General features: G+C 37.9%; 1 protein-coding gene across 11 annotated transcripts in view; it reads left to right on the plus strand.

The window, feature by feature from the left end:
* The window catches only part of Cep112 (centrosomal protein 112), a 375,808-nt gene that overhangs the window by 41,017 nt on the left and 315,134 nt on the right, over positions 1–19,657 (plus strand). For 9 of the 11 annotated variants that reach the window (XM_027425839.2, XM_035447391.1, XM_035447385.1 and 6 more), the window contains 2 exons: positions 13,151–13,198; positions 13,460–13,537. In XM_027425839.2, coding sequence (XP_027281640.1) covers positions 13,151–13,198; positions 13,460–13,537 — 126 coding nt within the window. The remainder of the gene's footprint in view (positions 1–13,150; positions 13,199–13,459; positions 13,538–19,657) is intronic. The other 2 variants (XM_035447387.1, XM_027425835.2) reach the window with 1 other exon arrangement.

The raw sequence follows: 19,657 nt of genomic DNA on the forward strand, positions 1-19,657 counted from the left end.
GACTAATTACCCATTGTGTTGAGAGCACAGTGTATGTTAGTGTGGCTGCAGTTGAATGGGAAGGGCAGGAAGGAAAAGCTGTGGAAGGGTAAAGGATGCTCAGAGACTGGCCACACTGGGACATGGAATATTGGTTTGGTCAGTTAGTTGACTGTCAGGTAGAGGAACTTATTTTAAAACAAACTTTTATTTTAGATTGGTGGGGTTCCAAAAGATGGTTAAAATTAATTGTGGAATTAAGGGCTTGGGGCGCATGAAATTCAAAGACTGCAGGCATCTTTTGGAAGTGTTGGCAAGATGCAAGAGCAGCTCTAGTTTTCAGAGACAGCAGGGAGTGGGGCTACTGGGGATGGAGAGATGAGAGTGTCTGTCCTGGGTGGACAGTTAGAAGCACAGAATCTAGATGTGAAGTGAAAATAACGTGAATCTCCTATCCATTGGGAATGTGCTAGTCACAGAGAGAAGAGAAGCAGAACTGTTGGGCAGGAGGGTGGTAAGCCCAAAGGAAACATTTTGTGTTTGAAGGCACAGGGGATATTGCTGGTGGAAGGAAGCTCTGTTGCCAGCATGGGAGCACAGGAAACCCCACAGAAGGACAGATGGCCTCTGCCAGAGAGCAGCATCAAAGAAGAAATGAACCCTGGTGCTTTTCTTTTACACTTGCCTTTGCCCTGAGCCGTCTGGAGCTTTGCATGCACATTTCTTAGTATCTTTTTTTGGTGTGTGATTATTTAACTGTTCAGGGAATTACATCTTTCACATAAGAAAAAAAATTAAAAAATATCTAAAATATTTTGATGTAATACTTTAAAACTAGTCTTGCTTGGGAATTTGTTTTACCATTTTGTTATTCAACAGAATTTTAAATTATATAAAATGGAAAGGCTTTACATTCTTATAGACTTATAATGCATGTCCATTAACCAGGCTAACCTGTATCTCTTGATCAGGGTGGAATAAACTATTCAGTTAATAGAAAGCTTGGGGTTTGTTTTCATTTCACTTCAGTTTCATCTATCCGAATAGTTTTGTTCTCTGAAGGAGCAGCTAGCAGCTAGAGTTGATCTGTGCTATGAGGTAAAGCTACTTTCTTGACATTGCTGGCACCATTGTCAGTGCCTCCTTTCCGGAGTTGATGTTCTAGAATTTGTATTTTCTAGAATTTGTTAAATACATTTTTTTTCTCAAAATATACTTTCTTTTTTCAGGAATATGTTAATTTTTCCATTATATACTTCAAGTAGAGATTTTTAAAAAGTAGTAATGAGAGTTTTATCTCTCATTTTTTAAATATTTCACTTTTCAACCATTAGTGTTTTGCAGTCTTGCTTGTGGTTGTGATTGCTTAGTTCTTCCTTTATTATTATCTAGTGTAATGCTTCTATAACCTTATTGTAAGTTCTTGACATTTTTTTCTTCTGCCTGGTCAGTGCTTTGGTGGTATTCTCCATGGTGTTTTGTCTGATTTTATATTGACCTTTTTATCTCTATGTTTTCCTTTCAGGGTTCGTATCTACTCTGATTTCTTGTCCATGCTGTTAACTTTTATGCCCAGATCTTTTTCTCCCTTTAGTACTTCATCTCTGTTTATTTGAGTACTCCTCAAGGTTGTTACTCAGTCTTCAAATTAGGTTTGAATTCTCAAGCATTCCATCCATTTCAACATCTTTGGAGCTAGTTATTAACAACCTGTGAACTTCTAGTGGAATCAGATTCCTTGCTTTTCATATGACTTACACTCTGAGTTTCTACTTGCACATCTGTGGGGGTGGGTAGCCCTTCTAGATTTAATTAAAGGTCTTATTAATGAGCACGTTTTTAGTTCCCAGTACCACTCAGAGAGGAGAAAGCAAACTGCAATCATAGCAACAGCATCCAAATAAAACAAGTATAGAAATACAATTAAAGTCTGAAAAAGCAAGCTGCTTCATCATTGCAGGTGGTTATGAGCTGCTGTATGGGTGCTGGGAATTGAACCTAGGTCCTCTGGAAGAGCAGCTAGTGCTCTTAATTGCTGAACTATTTCTTAGCTCCAGTAGATACTTTCTTAAGGGCTTCTAGAATGTGTCTATGAATTTTTTTCTATAAGTGGAGTAACTTTAACAACCAATGGCCGTTATTATATAAAACAAGTTAGCAGGTCTTCTCATCCCTTTGCCTGTTTTTTTTTATGGCTAGAAGTGCATGGGAAAATTACTATTCTTGCAGAATTAAAAACTTCCACTACATGAAGATTTTGAATTGCAGCACCAAACTCATGGTTATTACTGTTTGTTTAAAAGAAAAAAAATAACTCTTTGTAGGAAGATCATTTTTATTTTAAAATATATTAGTTACCGTTACATTGGGATTGAACTGATAATATTTGAGACCATTAATTCAGATTTTTGTTGTCTTTCCCCTGTTTTCTCCCATTTCTTTCAGGCTTTCTCTTCTTTGTCCTCTGTGTACCCTCCCTCCAGTAGTCTCAATGAAGGGACCGAGAAAAACATGCCTTGCATTGGTTCATAGAGTGCCTTGAGCTGGGATAGTGTTCACTGAGAACCACATCAGTTCAGCTGCTTCATACAGTTTTATTTGGACAGTCTGATATTTTTTCATTTATGTTAGAGACTTATTGTCATCTTATGCACTAATCCTGGGGAGAAACCAAGTTGACCATGTTAATATATCGGACTGCTCATTTTCCTGTGACATTCCCTACGTGAATAACTACATCACATTGCTTGAATGGGACAAGTCATCTTGATGAGAGTCCTAGGGGCATTTATGCAAAAATTTAACATTTTGGTAAGATAAATTCCCTGAAAGTTTAAAACTCTCTGGACATATGTACTCACAAAATTAAGATAATTTCTATGTGGAATAAACATGAGTGATTGTTTTCTGAACATTTTATGTTTCTATGTTTACTCATAAAAGCAGACACAGACATAAAAATATCTATAGCATTTTCCCAAGTCTGCATTTGGGAAGTGAAACTATATTCAGAGTTTTATTTGAGAAACTAACATTAATTTCTTTTAAAAGTGAGTATAAACTTCGTTTCACTCCACAATGAAATAAACCTCTTGCAGCCTAGCTCCTGTAACTGAGAACTCTGGACAGAGTATGGAGGGCAGCCACCTGGGGATGCTGGGAAGTAAGCAAAGCCGGGCAATGGGAGGGGAACCAGGCACAGCAGATAGAGCAGTGTTTCCTTGGTGCCTGCTGCATATTTGCCTTTCTTCTTTAACTCCCAGCTTTGGTTGCAGGGTAGGCAAATTGGGGGATTGTGTAGCAGGCTTAGATGGTAAAAATCCACAGAGGAACCAATCTTTTCAGCTAGAGGTCTAGGAAATAGACCAGAAAAGCCATTGGGAATACTCCCTCCCTCCCTCCTCCTCTCCTCCCTCCCTCCCTCCCTCCCTCCCTCCTTCCCTCCTTCCCTTCCTTCCTCCCTCCCTCACTCACTCACTCTTTCCTTCCTTTCTTTTCCTGGTTCTGTCTCTAGTCCAGCCTAAAACTGTTATGATGAAGTGGCAGCGGATTGGTCCTGTCAGTGTAAAGTCAGGGAAAAGTGCCTCTGTCACACAGAGTAGTGCAATGCAGGTTACATGTATTTCCCTTGTATTTTCTCTCATCACTTGGCTCTGACAGTGCTCCATCAATGGAGCTGTATGATATTCTAGATGACACAGACTTTGAGGGAGCTCAGCATTCTGGCCTATGGGACCAAGAAGGAAGTGTTCAGTGCTAATGTGTGAGGTAATCTGAGAAAGAGAAGAGAATTCTTTGTATAAAACAACACACATGTTGGCCTTTCTCCAAGATGTCTTTATTAAGAACACACTCAGAAATATCATAGCAAAATTTTAGAGAATTGAATTACGACTCAAACTATTGCTGTAGTCCTGGATGGTACCTCTGTGATGGCTTTGTAGGGACCTGAACAATAGAACTGACATCAGAATTGTTTTCCATGAAAGAGGTAATGGAACTTGTAAGTGGCTCTAAAACTTGCCAGTTGTTCACTGAGAAACAAACCATCCTTGTCAACATTTTTGAGTCTTACAACCTGACTATAATGGTTGTAATTACAACCCCGCAGATAGAGAAGTCAAACTAGAGACCAATAATAGAAGTGATGTGGGCTAGGGCTGGCTCTTGACTAGCATCCACATAGCTTTGATTGGACCCTGAAAGAAGAGAGAGGATGGCAATTTTTCTGGTCACACCTAGGATTAGTTATCACCAAAGCATAAAACTGGGCATGATGGTGCATGCCTACAACACCAGCACTCGGGAAGCAAGGGCAAGAGAGTTGAGAGTTCAAGATCATCTTCAGCTAGATCATGAGTTTAAAATCAGTCTGGGCTATATTGTACTGTCTTAAAAGTATACTTGGAAATTCCACACATATCAAACAGCAGACTTCTGAAAAATCTAAAAGTAATTAGAAAATATTTTAAATTCATACAGTGACAAATCAGAATTTGTGGGATCCAGCTGAAGTAGATCATGGAAAATTTACAGCTTGGAATACTTAGACAATAAGGTAGAGGACTCCTGTCTCTTGAATTAGCAGCGTTAGGTACAGCAAGCATAATTGATAAGAAATATGAAAAATATCTGCAAATGATCAAATGATTACACACTTATTCAAGAAAACCAATTATAGCTTGTTAAGAATCACAAAACAGCCTGGCGGTGGTGGCACACGTCTTTAATCCCAGCACTCAGGAGGCACAGGCAGGCAGATCTCTGTGAGTTTGAAGCCAACCTGGTTCACAAAGTGAGTTCCAGGACAGGCTCCAAAGTTACACAGAGAAACACTCTTTTACAAAGTTAAAAAAACAAGAGGAAAAGAGAAGAACAGCAAAACTGTGTGGCACTTGGACCATGACTATCATTCTCCCCTGACCCCTCTAGCTCAGCATTATGGAAGTCACATCCTCACTGGATGTGACCAAGAAGACTGAAGTTCTCTCTCTGCCCTCAATTTCCAATCAAGAGATACTATATGTCCTAGGGAATGGTATGCTGCCAGCATTTTGTAGCTGTTTGAAGTCTGAGTTAAAAGGGTAAGCTTCTGGTGAATGTAGCTGAGTGATGGGGTATGGGATGCCTTTCTTCACTCAGTCTCCATCCGTAGAACATAGCCTTCCATTCATAGGGCAGATTTCACATCAAGGGTGGCAATCCAAGAAGACCAGAGGTACTGTATCTACATGGTGCCCATAATGGCCCAGAGATCTAGTCCAGGGACCAGGCAGTCCGAAACAGTGAGATCAGTTCTCACCAAGGCCTCAGTGTATTGGAAATATTGTAGAGAAGATCAAGCCTAATGAGGTTCAAGAAAATAATGGAGATTCTGATGGTAAACTGAACTAAACAACCAGTTTAGCAGAAGTACCGGATCAGAAACACCTAAACAGAGATAGCCCTGCTAAAATCAATGTCATCCAAAGTTGATTATGTGTATGTCCAGTACCATAGTCTTTACACTGAAAAGTGACACCAAGTCTTTACACTGTGAGTAAAACAAATTATACAAAAATAGTCTGACTAAACTACAAAATAATTGAACAAGTAAGAACAGTGATTACTTCTGAACAGAGGAGTCAGAATCTGTAGTTATACTGTAAAATATATAGTTTTCAAGAAAACATTCAAGATATACATACAAAGAATTAACAGTGAGTGACCTGGACATGGGGAAAAAGTCAGGAAAAACCTCTCAGGGATCCAGAGGCCAGATCTAATTGGTTTCAAAGCAGTCATTATAAATATAGTCAAAGAACAAAAGCAAACCATATGTAAAGAATGCAGTTATCACCATCAAATAGGAATAGCCTCTGAGTTTTATATATATAAATAAAGAAAAATGAACATTGTTTCAGAGAATATGGGATGCCTTTAAATATATCAGAATAACATAGGCATGATGGAGGTACTAGAATGAGAAGAGAGGGGAAAGGGATCAGGAAATATATTTAAAAACATAATGCCTGAAAAATTTCAAATTGGATGAGAAAACTTATCTATGCGTTCATAAAACCTAGTGAACTTCAAGCAAGGCTAAACACAAAGATAATTCATGCATAGACACATCGCAGTAAACATATTGGGAGAGAAACATCATGAAAGCAACAAGAGAGGAAAGAACAAAGTACTAAGTCATCAAACTGTCGGAAAAAAAACAAAGCAAAGAGGACAAGTTAACCCAAAGCAAGGAAGGAAACAGTAAAGATTAAAATAGAAACAGAAGTTGAACACAGAAAAGCATTAGAAAAAAGAAATGATGCTAACAGCTGGATCTTTAAATGATGAATAAACTCAACATGCATTTAAGAATAAAAAAATAAGTTGGCTAATATTAGTACTAAAAGAGGAGACAGACTACAGAACCTACAGATGTTCATAATCAAATAAGGTATTCCTGCAGATAACTCTGTGGGCATAAATTTGACTGTAGATAAAAGGGACAGAGTCCTTCAGCAAACTGAAATCACTAAAAAGAGAATTCTGAATTGTTGTACAGCCATTAAATACAATGAACTTGTAATTAAAAATCTTCCACTGAAGAAACTCCAGTCATAGATGATTTATCTGATGCCATTATTGAAGCAGTTAAGGGAGAAGTAGTAACTGTCACAGACTTCTTGACAAGATAGAAGTATCATTTCCAAATTATGTTGTGTGGCAGTGTTACTATCAAAACCAGACAACAAAGAAATAATTGATAGAGCTCGTGTTTAGCAAAGACTTTTATTCAGGATGAATGATGAATTCTTAAGGAAACCTAAGGAAAAGAAAGGCAAAGAGATACAACTGGATATTTGTTAGTTTTATTGCACAGTTGGCAGTGCTAAGTGCTGGTGAGGCTGAGGAGCAACTGGAACACACTTCTTTCTACTTGGAGTGCAAAATAGTACTTTCTAAAGCCAGACGACTTTCAAAGGAAGTAAAATATTTACCTTATAACCCAGGAAACTCACGCTGAGGTTTGATTTAAGTAAGATGAATATGTATACTCATACCAAATCTTCATACAAGTATTTGTAATAGCACCTCCCTCTATTTTATAAGTGACTAAAACGCAAAGAGTTCTAAATACTTCTAAATGGAGAATGGATGAACAGATGGTATGTGCATACATACAATGGAGTTTCCCTCAGTGAGACAAAGATTCCTAAAGTCTTTATAGACTGAAAATGCTATTTTTAATTGGACTTATATAGTGGAAACAAACAATTCTTACTAGACTAGAAGCCAGAATAGTTAGTACTTTGTATATTTTAAAGGTTGACTTCAAGTATATACAAACTTTTAAAAAGTTTGAGATCTTTATATATTAAATTATTAATTATACCTGTGCTGGTTGTTTTGTTTTTGTCAACTTGACACAGCAAGGGTCAGTGAAGAAGAAGATATGTCAATTGAGAGCATGCCTTCATTGATTGTCTGAATAATGATTGATGTGGGAGGGCCTACCCCTCTGTGAGCAGTGCCCATCCCTGGGCACTGGTGGTTCTGGGTTCTATAAGAAAGCAGGCTGAGCAAACCATGGAAAACAAGCCAGTTAAGCAGTGCTCTCCATAGCCTCTGCATCAGTTCCTGCCTTTAGGTTCCTGCTTCGAGTTCCTGCCCCTACTTACTTCCTGATGGACTATAACTGTAAGGGTAAATAAGCCCCATTCCTTCTTAAGTTGCTTTTGGTTATAGTGTTTATCACAGCAATAGAAGGCAAACTAAGATGGTACCATTCAATGGATTTGCTAAAATCCGAAGAACTGTATTTACTTAAAATTTAAGTAAATATTTTCTGAAGTTTATAATGAGCAGTCAGCCACAGGGTATTCTCCTATCTTTTATTTATTATTTGAAGAAAAATAAATCATTTGTATTCCTGACCTACCTACACATGTACTATTCTTTTTTTTCTTATGCCTGAAAAACCTGGGGGCCTTTCCAGACAACTAATTTTTGTTCATTCATGTAGAATTTTTTCTTTTAAAAATCATTATTCACTTTGAGCTACCTTTTGAAAAAATTCAAGAAATAGCCAGCATGTAAACCAACATGTAATCCTGGCATTGGTGAAGCGCAAACAGGAGGATTGCTGTAGTTTGAGGCTAGCCCAGACTATAGAGTAATTAATACATATATATATATATATATATATATATATATTATATATATATACAATATATATATACACACACACACACACACACACACACACACACACATATATATATATATATATATATATATATATATATATATATATATATATTAAAATGGCTTCATGGATAAAGGCACTTGTCAAACCTCATTCTTGAGTTTGATCCCCATAAACCTCATCATCATGGAAGGAAAGGACCAACTCTCACCAGCTGTCCTCTACACACACACACACACACACACACACACACACACACACACTGTGCTGTGTGCATACCCACAAGCACAGAACTCAATAAATAAAGTTTAAAACATCAAAAAAAGAAAGAAAAGAAAACTAGTTTTGAGATTGGAGAAATTACTATAACTGATATTTTTATCTTAAGAGGAGATGACAGTTTCTAAAAAACAAGAAGAAATACGGTTATAGAACAGAGGCCAAGGAGAAGAACTTTTGCTTGTGAGTTTATCTTTGTGTGCCAAGGGTATTTATAAACTGTTCTGATTAGGAAATAAATACATTTTCAATAAATAACTTTTAATAGAACTAGAAATTACCACCAAAAGAGTAGCTTCATTTTTATCTTTTTAGCTGAAAATCAAAATACAAAACCCATCAATATCAAAGAGTTCTGTGTAAAAGTGGTAATTAAAACCGAAGGTAAGCGTTAATGAGTAATGTGAACATTCATAAAAGTTCTGTGCTGTGTCCAAAGCAATGCTGAGAAGGAAAGATCCACTAATGGTCCCTAACTTAACCTCGGGCGTGGGGGGGGGGGGCGCGGGGACTAACAAACTAAGAAACCTAACTAGGTCAAAAATCAAACCCAAACTGAACTTCAGCCCATCAGAACCAATGGATGAAACATTCTTTTCTTGATGTGCCAAGGCATAATTTGTCTCACCAGCAGTAGACAACAGTATTTCCTGCTTGTGTTCTGTTCATTTGTTTTTTCCCCTTTTCCTAGAGGTACTACTGGGTGGTGTGTTTGTATGTGTTTGTTGCTTAAGCCTGATAGTGTTTGTTGAAATACTTTGGGTAAACTAGTGAGCCTTCACATGTAGTATTATTTCTGTGGAAAATATTGTTCTTTAAAAAAATACTCCTTATTTGTGTGCAGAGTTCTGGAAGTCAGAGGACAACTTGTGGGAGTTGGTTCTCTCCTTCTACCATGTGGGGCCCAGGGATTGAAGTCAGACCATCAGGTTTGGCAGCAGGCACCCTTACTCACTGAGCTATCTCACTGGCCCCAGACACTGATTTCTATAAGTTGAAAGATATCATCTTGAAGCACAGTTCACTAGATGTTGAAAGCTGAGTTCTCTGACCAGCTCCTTCATCCCTGTGAAGAGTTTTGCTATACTGTTATTTTAGTTGGTGTTTGTGGTAATATATCATTTGACAATGTCATTCCCTTTGTAGTTTGTATGTCTGATAAAGTGCCTTTTAATTTTTCTGGAAACAAAACCTCTCTAACTAACTATTAGTTTATCAGAAGGTTCAGCCAAAACCTGAATAATTTGAAAATATAAGCCAACACAAACCTATTTGTAATCTAGAGTGCCTGCTAAAAAGCTAAATGAAATAAAACATCAAAAGTCAGTTTTCGCTAGCATTCAGATATCTGAATTACTGCCTATCCTAAAATTATTATGTATTTTAATGTTGCTATTCTGATTGCTTTTGAAACAAATGTGCATATGTCTGATGGACTTGCGCTGTTGGAATCTAGTTATTTGGGGCTTTGCCTTCTATATATTTTCATCTGCATCAGTGTTTCACACTAGTCTGTTGTAGCTTCCATGCTAGACATTCTTTTTTTGTGTCATTTGTTCTTGATGTATTTTGAGAGAGCGAGGTTTTCGGAAAGAACATGAAAGAAGTCGGCCTTAAGACTGTTTACACATTGCTCCATCCAAGTCCATGCTGCCTGCGGATTGCAAAGTGGGAGTAGTCAACTTCAAAGCACATCTGGCTGTTGTTACAAAATCAGAAAATAGATTGCTTATTTTCCCTAAATAGACTCAAGAACATGCTTTTCTTTGAATATTTCCCAAACTCAATGTATTATAAATGAATAAGAACAACGGAATATTATAACCAGTTTTCACTATTTTTTGTTGTTTTTATGAATTAGAATAGACATTTTTCTTTATTCATCAGTTTGAAAAAATAATTCACAATTATAGAAGCCCTTAACTTATTTATTTAATGCTTTTAAAGATGAAGGGGGTGGAATAAGACTTCTGTATAGTTGAAATGCTGCATTGTAATTAACAAGACCGATATTTTGTGTCCTGCTTATAAATGTAGAGCTGAGCAAAAATAAGTCACAGATGGTTTCCTTGGTTTTTTGTTTAAATCTAAACTTAATTAGAGCTTGAGCATCTTTGAGACTTGTTTTTCCTCTTCCTGTTTCTCCTTATATTTAATTCGGCTTCATGAGTTAGAGTTGGGTGTGTGTGTTGGTGTGTGTTTCTTTGAAGAACTCACTTTCTGTGGTCCGCAAATGAAGAATGCAACTTCCTTTTCACACATGTGCATGCAAACAGCAGATATTTGTTGAATGTACTTTGTTGCTTCCTAGAAGGTTGCTATCTGTATTTAAAGAGCTGACTGTACAGTTTGGCACTCCTTCTCTGGCCTAGTGCATCAGACACTCTTCCTACCTCACTTAGCTCACTTAGCACAGTTGTGATTCATGTATCTTCTCAGGATGCTTCACATCTTAAGCACTGACCTCAGACGTCGACACAGTCAGGATGTAGTGCTGCCAAACATACAGTTGTGGGGACTTTGTAATTTTTGTGAATTCTGTTGAGCTTTGGATCTTTATGGCTACTTTCATGTGGATCTTGGAATTACTATTCAATTTCTCTTCATTGTGATGTAGGCACTGCTAATGGGTGTTTTTATTTGGTTCCATTGTTGGTCTACCTCCAGGACAAGGAGGAGAGAAATTGAAGTTCAGATGGTTTTCAGTACCTTTATGGGATCTAGTCTCTAGGTGAGGAAAACAATGTACTTATTTTCCTGTTCTATAGACTAAAATGTATATATTCCTCAGATCCTGTCTGCTGTTATATTAGACTCTTTGGCTATTTTAAATTCTGTTTACGTTTAGTCCCTCTGTTTTCTTCAATGGATTCTTGATTTGTCTTTGCCTTTTATGTCAAATTGAGTGTAGATATCTTCACAATTATATAAAATTTAGCTTTCTGAAAACCGGCTAGGATTTTTGAAGGTTGAATTCAATAAGATGCAAAAAAAAAAAAAAAAATGCTTGTCACTTAATCCTAACTGTGTAATCCAGGGTGAGAACCACTCCTTCTGGAGTCATAATGTTCTTGTTTGTTTTGTGGTTATTGGTGTAGTAAGTTGTGAGTTTATGATGTGAAGACATTGGACTTTTTCTGGTAATGACTTTTAATTTTAATTTGTAAATGAAGTAATTGGCATAGAAATCGTAAAGAATTTAGCATAAAGCAATTCAATAAACCTTGATTAAAAGGCATTAAATATGTGTTAGATAACAGAGGTGCAAAGCTGAGAAGACATTATCGTTGTTCTCAGTCTGCCCAAAGATGTGTGTGAACATACTGCTCAACACTCAAAGTTTATGTAAGGGCCATGAAAGTGAGCACAGGATGCTCCATGAGCTGCTGGAAGGTGGGGCCCAATGTAGGTCCCTCTCTCCCTCCTCTTCCCTACGAATATCGTTGGGAATAGACTGGAGAATGTGACAATAGCAGTCTTTGTTTTTGGATTCACATTTTTTTTTTTGGAGAAAATAGGTGCTAGGTCATTAAAAGACGTGAGCATCCAGGGTGGCACTAGCCTTGTAGGAGTTCATTTTCCTGAGGAACCTCATTCTGACTCAGTGAGTCTTGAAGAAGGTGGGAGAATGTTGCATCTTTTTTTTTGCAGGTACTGCTTGCAAGGTAGAACAAGTTGTTTGGCTCCCCTGGAATATGGATTAAGTTGGAGGATAGTGAAGCTGAAAAGAGATTAGGGAGAATCTCAAGGGAACTTCATGTCCTCATGTAACACTAATAATAAAAACCCAGAGACAGATGTTGGGGTTCATGCTGAGGATCAGAAAAGCAAGCCACTAGCTCTTTCCTCTACCTCAGGCTGAATTGGGTGATGCTGTCTCCATGAATCCCCAGAGTGCAATCCTCAGAGGCAATGTGCTTTCTACAAATCCTCAGAGGCAATATGCAGACTGCACTGCTCTCCACCAAGCCTCAGACTGCAATACTCTCACAGTTCCTGTCTCCTCCCGCCTTATATTCCTCTCTCTACTTATCCTCCTGTCTCCGCCTCCCTAGTGCTGGAATTAAAGGTGTGTGACTCCAAGTCCTGGAATCACCTTTGTGTGAACTGTTTCTTTTTAGACTGGGTCAATTTCATGTAGTCAGTGTGGACTTGAACTAACAAGAGATCCGTCTGCCTCAGTCTCCTGGGTCCTGGGATTAAAGATGTGTATCACCACTGCCTGCCTCTATGGCTTGTGGCTAGCTTTGCATTTTGATCTCCAGTGGCTTTATGGAATCATAAACAATATATCACCACATCCTCATTTATGCTACAATTTATGGCTAAAGAATCATGTCTCTAGTATGTCTGGGGGTGGTGTAGTGACTAAATCAAGATTTAAAGAATGGATTTGTGTTCACTTAGAGGACTTGGGGGTATTAAAAAAAAAAACCAAGCAGAGGGGCCCAAGCTCTGGTAACATAGTCTTTCAGGATTTGAGAACTATGAAGTGTGGAGTGAAGACCATGGATGAGAGTGGGCATTGAGAGAGAAGGGCCAGGAAGGTGCTTTTAGACACAGAAAGGCAGTTCACTGCAATGTATGTAAGTACTATAAAAATCAACTAAATAGTAAGGTATAAGAAGACATTTTCACATAGGAAAAAAGTATTTTATTCAAACAACAACTCCAGGATTAATGTCTTTACTTATAATTTTTCAGATAGAAAATCCTCGATACCTGAGACAGAAGCCTCTCCCAGTTTCTCTGGTAGGTGATGATTTCACTGGACTTTTTTCTAAGGATGGGTATCTTTAAATAAATGTAAAATTATTGCAATATAAAATAATGTAAGTCATCATTAAGAAGAAAAAATAGTAATTTTAATCCTGTTGCTTAGAAGTGAATAAATCCTTTTTTTCTCCAAAGCTAACATTATTTTGAAGTGAGTTTCAGACTTTATTAGTTTACTTTTAAAGAGTTGATAAACTAGTCCTGGGAAGTTTTCAATAACTCTTACTGGTTCTACAGATAACTCCAAAGGTCAGCCTGAAGAAGTCTAGCAGTATTCATGATGATCATTTTCTCTCTCAAATGCATGAGAAGGAGGTAGGATCAAGTTATTTCTCACATGCCTCATAGTTAAAACAGTTGGTATTGTGTAATAAGAGTTTCTAGACTCTATATAGATGTGTTGCACAGGAGGAAGAAGTTAGTTCTTTGGGCTCCAAACCAAATCATGATGCAGACCAGGCCTGGCTTGCCCTTAAATATTTTAATGTGTGCCTCCCAATGTGTATGCTCCAGCTTCACTCCACAGCTAGGGAAGGCTGTGGTGCAGGGTTCTTTCCGAACTTCAAATTCTCATGTTCAGGAGACAGAGGCAATGGTAGTTTTTAAAATGAGTGTGTTTGATCTCAATGAATCCATGTACCCTATCTGCTTACTTGTAATTTATCTTTTTAATCTCACCATTCATACTGTTTATTATTATTTGTTTAACAACAAGACTGCTGTTGTCCCTCCTTCCTGTACTCCCAGCACTCCCTGCTTCTCCTCTGCCGTTCTTCTCCATCCACTCCTCCTCCGTCTCCGTTAGGAGAAAGGCAGTCTCCCTGTGGATAGCAACCAAACATGGCATATCAAGTTGAAGGCTGACTGAGGCCACTCAGCATGAGGAAAAGGGTGCCAAAAGCCAGCAAAAGAGTCAGAGACAGCCCCTGCTCTGATTGTTAGGAGTCCCACAAGAAGACCAAGCTACAGGGAGGGCAGTGGTGGCCCACACCTTTAATCTCAACACTTGGGAGGCAGAGGCAGGCAGACCTCTGTGAGTTCAAGGCCAGCTTGGTCTACAAAGCTACACGGAGAAACCCTGTCTTAAAAACCAAAAGAAAAGAGAGAGAGAGAGAGAGAGAGAGAGAGAGAGGAGAGAGAGAGAGAGAGAGAGAAAGGGAGGGAGGAAGGGAGGGAGGGAGGGAAGGAGGGAGGGAGGGAGGAAGGAAGGAAGGAAGGAAGGGAGGGAGGAATGTTCAAGCTGCACAACTGTGTAACATACATGCATAGGGTCTAGGCTGACGGTTCAGACTCTGTGAACCCCTATGAGTCCAGGTTAGTTGATTCCGTTTTCTTGTGGTGTCTTTGATTTCTTCTGGCTCCTACAATCCTTCCTTCCCTTCTTCAGGATTTCCCAAGGTCTACCTAATATTTGGCTGTAGGTCTGCATCTGTTTCCGTCAGTTGCTAGATGAAGCCTCTCTGATGACAATTGAGCTAAGCAGCAATCTATGAATATAGTAGAACACCATCAGGGATCATTTCACTGATCTTTTCCAGTCATGTTTGGTTCTTCCCTAAATTTCTGAGCTGTTCAGCCTCTGGGCCCTGGCCTTCCAGTCAGTGTCAGGGTGGTCTTACTCTCATGGCATGGGTCTCAAGATGGACCAATCATTGGTTGGACACTCCCACAATTTTTGTGCCGCCTATAACCCCAACATGTCTTGTAGGTTGAAGGTTTTGTGGCTGGGTTGGTGTCTCAGCCCCTCCACTGGAAATCTTGCCTAGTTACAGGAGATGGCCAGTTCAGGCTCCTTATCCCCCATTGCTAGGAGTCTTAGCTAGGGTCATCCTCATATAGTGCTGGGAGTTTCCATTGCATTAAGTTTCTAGCTCATCTGGAGATGCCTTCCAATCTCACATGTTTCTTCCAGTACTCACTCTCTCTACCTGCCTCCATTTCTTCCTGTTCCTGTTGCCCCATCCCCTCCTTTACCTATGATGTCTATTCTATTTACCCTTCCCAGGGAGATTAATGTGTTCACCTCCTTAAGCCCTCCTTGTTTCTTAGCCTCTCTGGGTCTGTGGATTGTAGCATGGTTATCATTTAGTCTACAGCTAATAACCTCTTAGGAGTGAGTACATACCATGTTTGTCTTTCTGTGTGTTCCTGGTTTCCTCACTCAGGATGATTTTTTCCAATTCCATTCATTTGTCTGCAAACTTCATGATGTCAATGTTTTTAATGACTGAGGTACGTTCCATTGTGTATATATACCACACTTTCTTTATCCATTCTTTGGTTGAGGGACATCTAGGTTGTTTGCAGTTTCTTGAGGATTATGACTAAAGCTGCTATGAACATAGTTGAGCAGAAGTCTTTGTGGTATGATGGAACATCTTTTGGGTATATGTCCAGAATATATAGCTGGGTCTTGCAGTAGATCGATTGCCACTTTTCAGGGAAACCACCATACTGATTTCTAAAGTTGCTGTGTAAGTTTGCATTTGCACCAGCAATGAAGGAGCATTCCTCTTGCTCCACATCTTCACCAGCATGAGCTGTAACTTGTGTTTTAATCTTAGACATTCTCACAGATGTAAGGTGAAATCTCAGAGTTGTTTTGATTTGCATTTCCCTGATAGCTAAGGATGTTGGACTTTTCTTTAAGTGCTTCTTGGCCATTTGCGATTTCTCTGTTGAGAATTCTCTTTTTAAATATGTACCCCATTTTTTATTGGATTATTTGGTTTGTTGATGTCTAGTTTCTTGAGTTCTTTATATATTTTGGAAATTATCACTTTGGCTGATGTAGTGTTGGTGAAGATATTTTCCCATTCTATTGGTTGCCGATTTGTTGTATTGACAGTTTCCTTTGCCTTACAGAGAAGCTTTTCAGTTTCATGAGGTCCCATTCATTAATTGTCAATCTTAGTGCCTATGCTATTGGTGTTCTGTTTAGGAAGTTGTCTCCTGTGCCAATGTGTTCAAGGCTATTCCTCACTTTCTCTTCTGTCAGGTTCAGTGTATCTGGTCTTACGTTGAGGTCTTTGATTCACTTGAACTTTTGTGCAGGGTGATAGATATGGATCATTTTGTGTTCTTGTATATTGCAGACATAAAGTTAGATCAGCACCATTTGTTGTTCTTTTTTCTATTGTATAATTTGGCTTCTTTGCCAAAAATCAGGTATTCATAGGTGTGTGGATTTATGTCTGGGTCTTCAAGTTGATTCCGTTGACCCACATGTCTGCTTTTATGCTAATACCATGTGGTTTATATTACTGTAGCTCTGTAGCAGAGCTTGAAATCAGGGATGATGATACCTCCAGAATTTTTTTTCAGGATTGTTTTAGCTATACAGATTTTTTTGTTTTGTTTTTCTGTATGAAATTGAGAATTGCTCTTTTAAGGTCTGTAAAGAATTGTGTTGGAATTTTGATGGAAACTGCATTGAATCTGTAGATTGCTTTTGGTAAGATGGCCATTTTTACTATGTTAATGCTACTGATTGCTGAGCGTGAGTTATCTTTCCATCTTCTGATATCTTCTTCAATTTCTTTCCTGACTTGAAATTCTTGTACAGGTCTTTCACTTGCTTGGTCAGAGTAATTTTATATTTGGCTATTGTAAAGGGTTTCCCTAATTTCTTTCTCGTCCCCTTTATTGTTTATGTACAGGAGAGCTACTGATTTTTTTTTTGAGTTTATTTCGTATCCAGCCACTTGACTAAAGGTGTTTATCAGTTGGAATTCCCTGGTAGAATTTTTGATATAGCTTATGTATACTATCATACCATTTGTAAATAGTGATACTTTGACTTCTTCCTTTCCAATTTGTATCTGCTTGATCTCTTTTAGTTATCTTGTTGCTCTAGCTAAAACATTAGGTACTATATTGAATAGACACATAGAGAGTGAACAGCCTTGTCTTGTCCCTGATTTTAGTGGCATTGCTTTAAGTTCTCTCCATTTAATTTGATGTTGGCACTCTGTATATTGCCTTTATTATGTTTAGGTATGTTCCTTGTATCTCTCGTCTCTCTAAGACTTTTATCATGAAAGGGGGTTGGATTTTATCTAAGGCCTTTTCAGCAGGGAATGAAATGATCATTTGTTTTTCTTTCTGTTTGTTTGTATTGTGGATTACATTGACAGTTTTTTTCTTTTTCTTTCTTTCTTTTTAATGTTGAACCATCCCTGCATCTCTGGAATGAAGCCTACTTGATCATGGAGGATGGTCTTTTGATGTCTTCTTGGATTCAGTTTTCGAGTATTTGAGTATTTTTTTTTAAATCAATGTTCATGAGGGATATAGTCTGTAATTCTTTTTCTTTGTTGAGTCTTTGTGTGGCTTGGTATTGGGGTGACTGTGGCCTCATAAAATGATTTTGGTCATGTTCTTTCTGTTTCTGAATACTCTGAAGAGTAGTGGTTTTAGATCTTCTTTGAAAGTCTGGTAGAATTCTGTACTAAAATGGTTTGGCCTTGGCCCTTTTTTGGTTGAGTGACTTTTAATGACTGCTTCTATTTCCTTAGGGATTATAGATCTATTTAAATTGTTTATCTAATCTTGATTTAAACTTTGGTAAGTGGTATCTATCAAGAAATTTGTCCAATTTTTTTAGATTTTCCAATTTTGTGGAGTACAGGTTCTTGAAGTATGATTCTTTGGATTTTCTTGGTGTCTATTATTATGTCCTCCTTTTCATTTCTGATTTTGTTGATTTGGATATTCTCTCTGTGTGCCTATTAGTTAGTTTGGATAAGTATTTGTCTATCTTGTTGATTTTCTCAAAGAACCGACTCTTTGTTTCATTGATTCTTTGTATTGTTTTCTGTTTCTATTTTATTGATTTCAGCCCTGAGTTTGATTATTTCCTGCTGTCCACTGCTGCTTGTTCTAGAGATTCCAGGTGTGCTGTTAAAGTATTAGATCTGCTAGTGTTGAGTTAGGACTGTTGAGTTACTGATTATCTGTTAGTAATGAGTTATGCTGTTAGTATGAGATTTGTCTAATTTCTTTATGAAACAGATTTTCCACTTTTATGGAATACAGGTTTCTTGAAGTATGACCTAATGCTTCTTTGGATTTTCTTGCTGTTGGGGACTGCTGGGTAGGGCTTAAGAGGTTTTAGTGGGTGTCTTACCTGGGGTTTATAGCATGGCATGGCCTCTGGTAGAGTGGGAATCCGTTTATTCTTATATCCTTTCTAGTTACATCATGTACCAAGGTGATCACTGCAGCTGATATGTGGTATAATATACTTTTGTGATAAGAATATTTGAAATTTATTCTTAGGGATATTGAAATATATGACATTCAGTTAGCTCTATCATCATTCTGTGAATCCATGTGAACATCAAGACCAAAGCTATGTAACTGAACCTTTGTGTCTTTTGGTTACAGTCATCTCAGGATCTTATGGCCACCAGTCTATTTGTTTTTAGAATTCAAGCTTTTGTGTTGTTTAAAGCATTTCTTCTGCTAGCCACATTACAGAATAGTGTGACAGAGAATATCATCCAGCAGATTTATGTTTTTTGTTCTTTCTTGTAATCTGAGAAAAAGCTTCTGACATGGACCAAGACATTTGGAAACCTATTGTCACTAAAAATAAGAGACAGCACAAAAAAGATCAGCTTTTAGATCAACCATCAATTCTCAGGGAACATATGTGGTAGACTGCTGGATTAAAAACAAAACAAAAAAGTAAAAATTTATTTTACTCTCATGTGTATGGGTGTTTCTCCTTCATGAATGTCTGTGTACCATGTGTGGGTTTGATGCCTGCAGATGTCAGAAAAGAACATTGGATCTCCTAAATTGGAGTTTCAGGGGTGGTTGTGTCCTGTCCTGGGATGCTGGGAATCAAACTTAGGGCCTCTGGAAAAACAGCCAGTGTTGCTAGCTGCTGACCCTTCTCTCCAACTATGAAATTGCTGTTTCAATAAAATTCCACCATTGCCCATTTTCTAGAAAGAGGTGCTGCTTCTTTCTCACATAGAATTCTAGTTAGGCCTTACCCCATGAGCTTACAAGTTAAATGTAGTGTTTAAATTGAGCCAAATAAAGCAACTCATAATAAATGAGAGGACTGCTACTTTAATGATTTATTATAAAATATACCAACACAAAACTTAGTCATTATATGAAGAAATGCTCCTCAGGCAAGAGTTAGTTCATCATCAGTGTGCTAGGTGCTACTGAGTACTTTGGTGGATGGATCTGAATAGATCTGCCCTCTGCTGAGTTGTTCAGACAGAATACCAACAGCAGGTATTGATGTAAGAAGAAGTGAGGGAGAGACAGGGAGTCACTAACAGAAATAAACACCAAGGCAAGTAGAGAACTTAAAGTAAAATAGTAGTTTCCAATTATTTTTATTATCTTGTATAAATTTGGCTTATGTATGAGCAAATTTAAACAATTCAAGTAAATATCAATATGTATTAT

The sequence above is a fragment of the Cricetulus griseus genome, chromosome 7 (genome assembly GCF_003668045.3).
Source record: "Cricetulus griseus strain 17A/GY chromosome 7, alternate assembly CriGri-PICRH-1.0, whole genome shotgun sequence".
Lineage (NCBI taxonomy): Eukaryota > Metazoa > Chordata > Mammalia > Rodentia > Cricetidae > Cricetulus > Cricetulus griseus.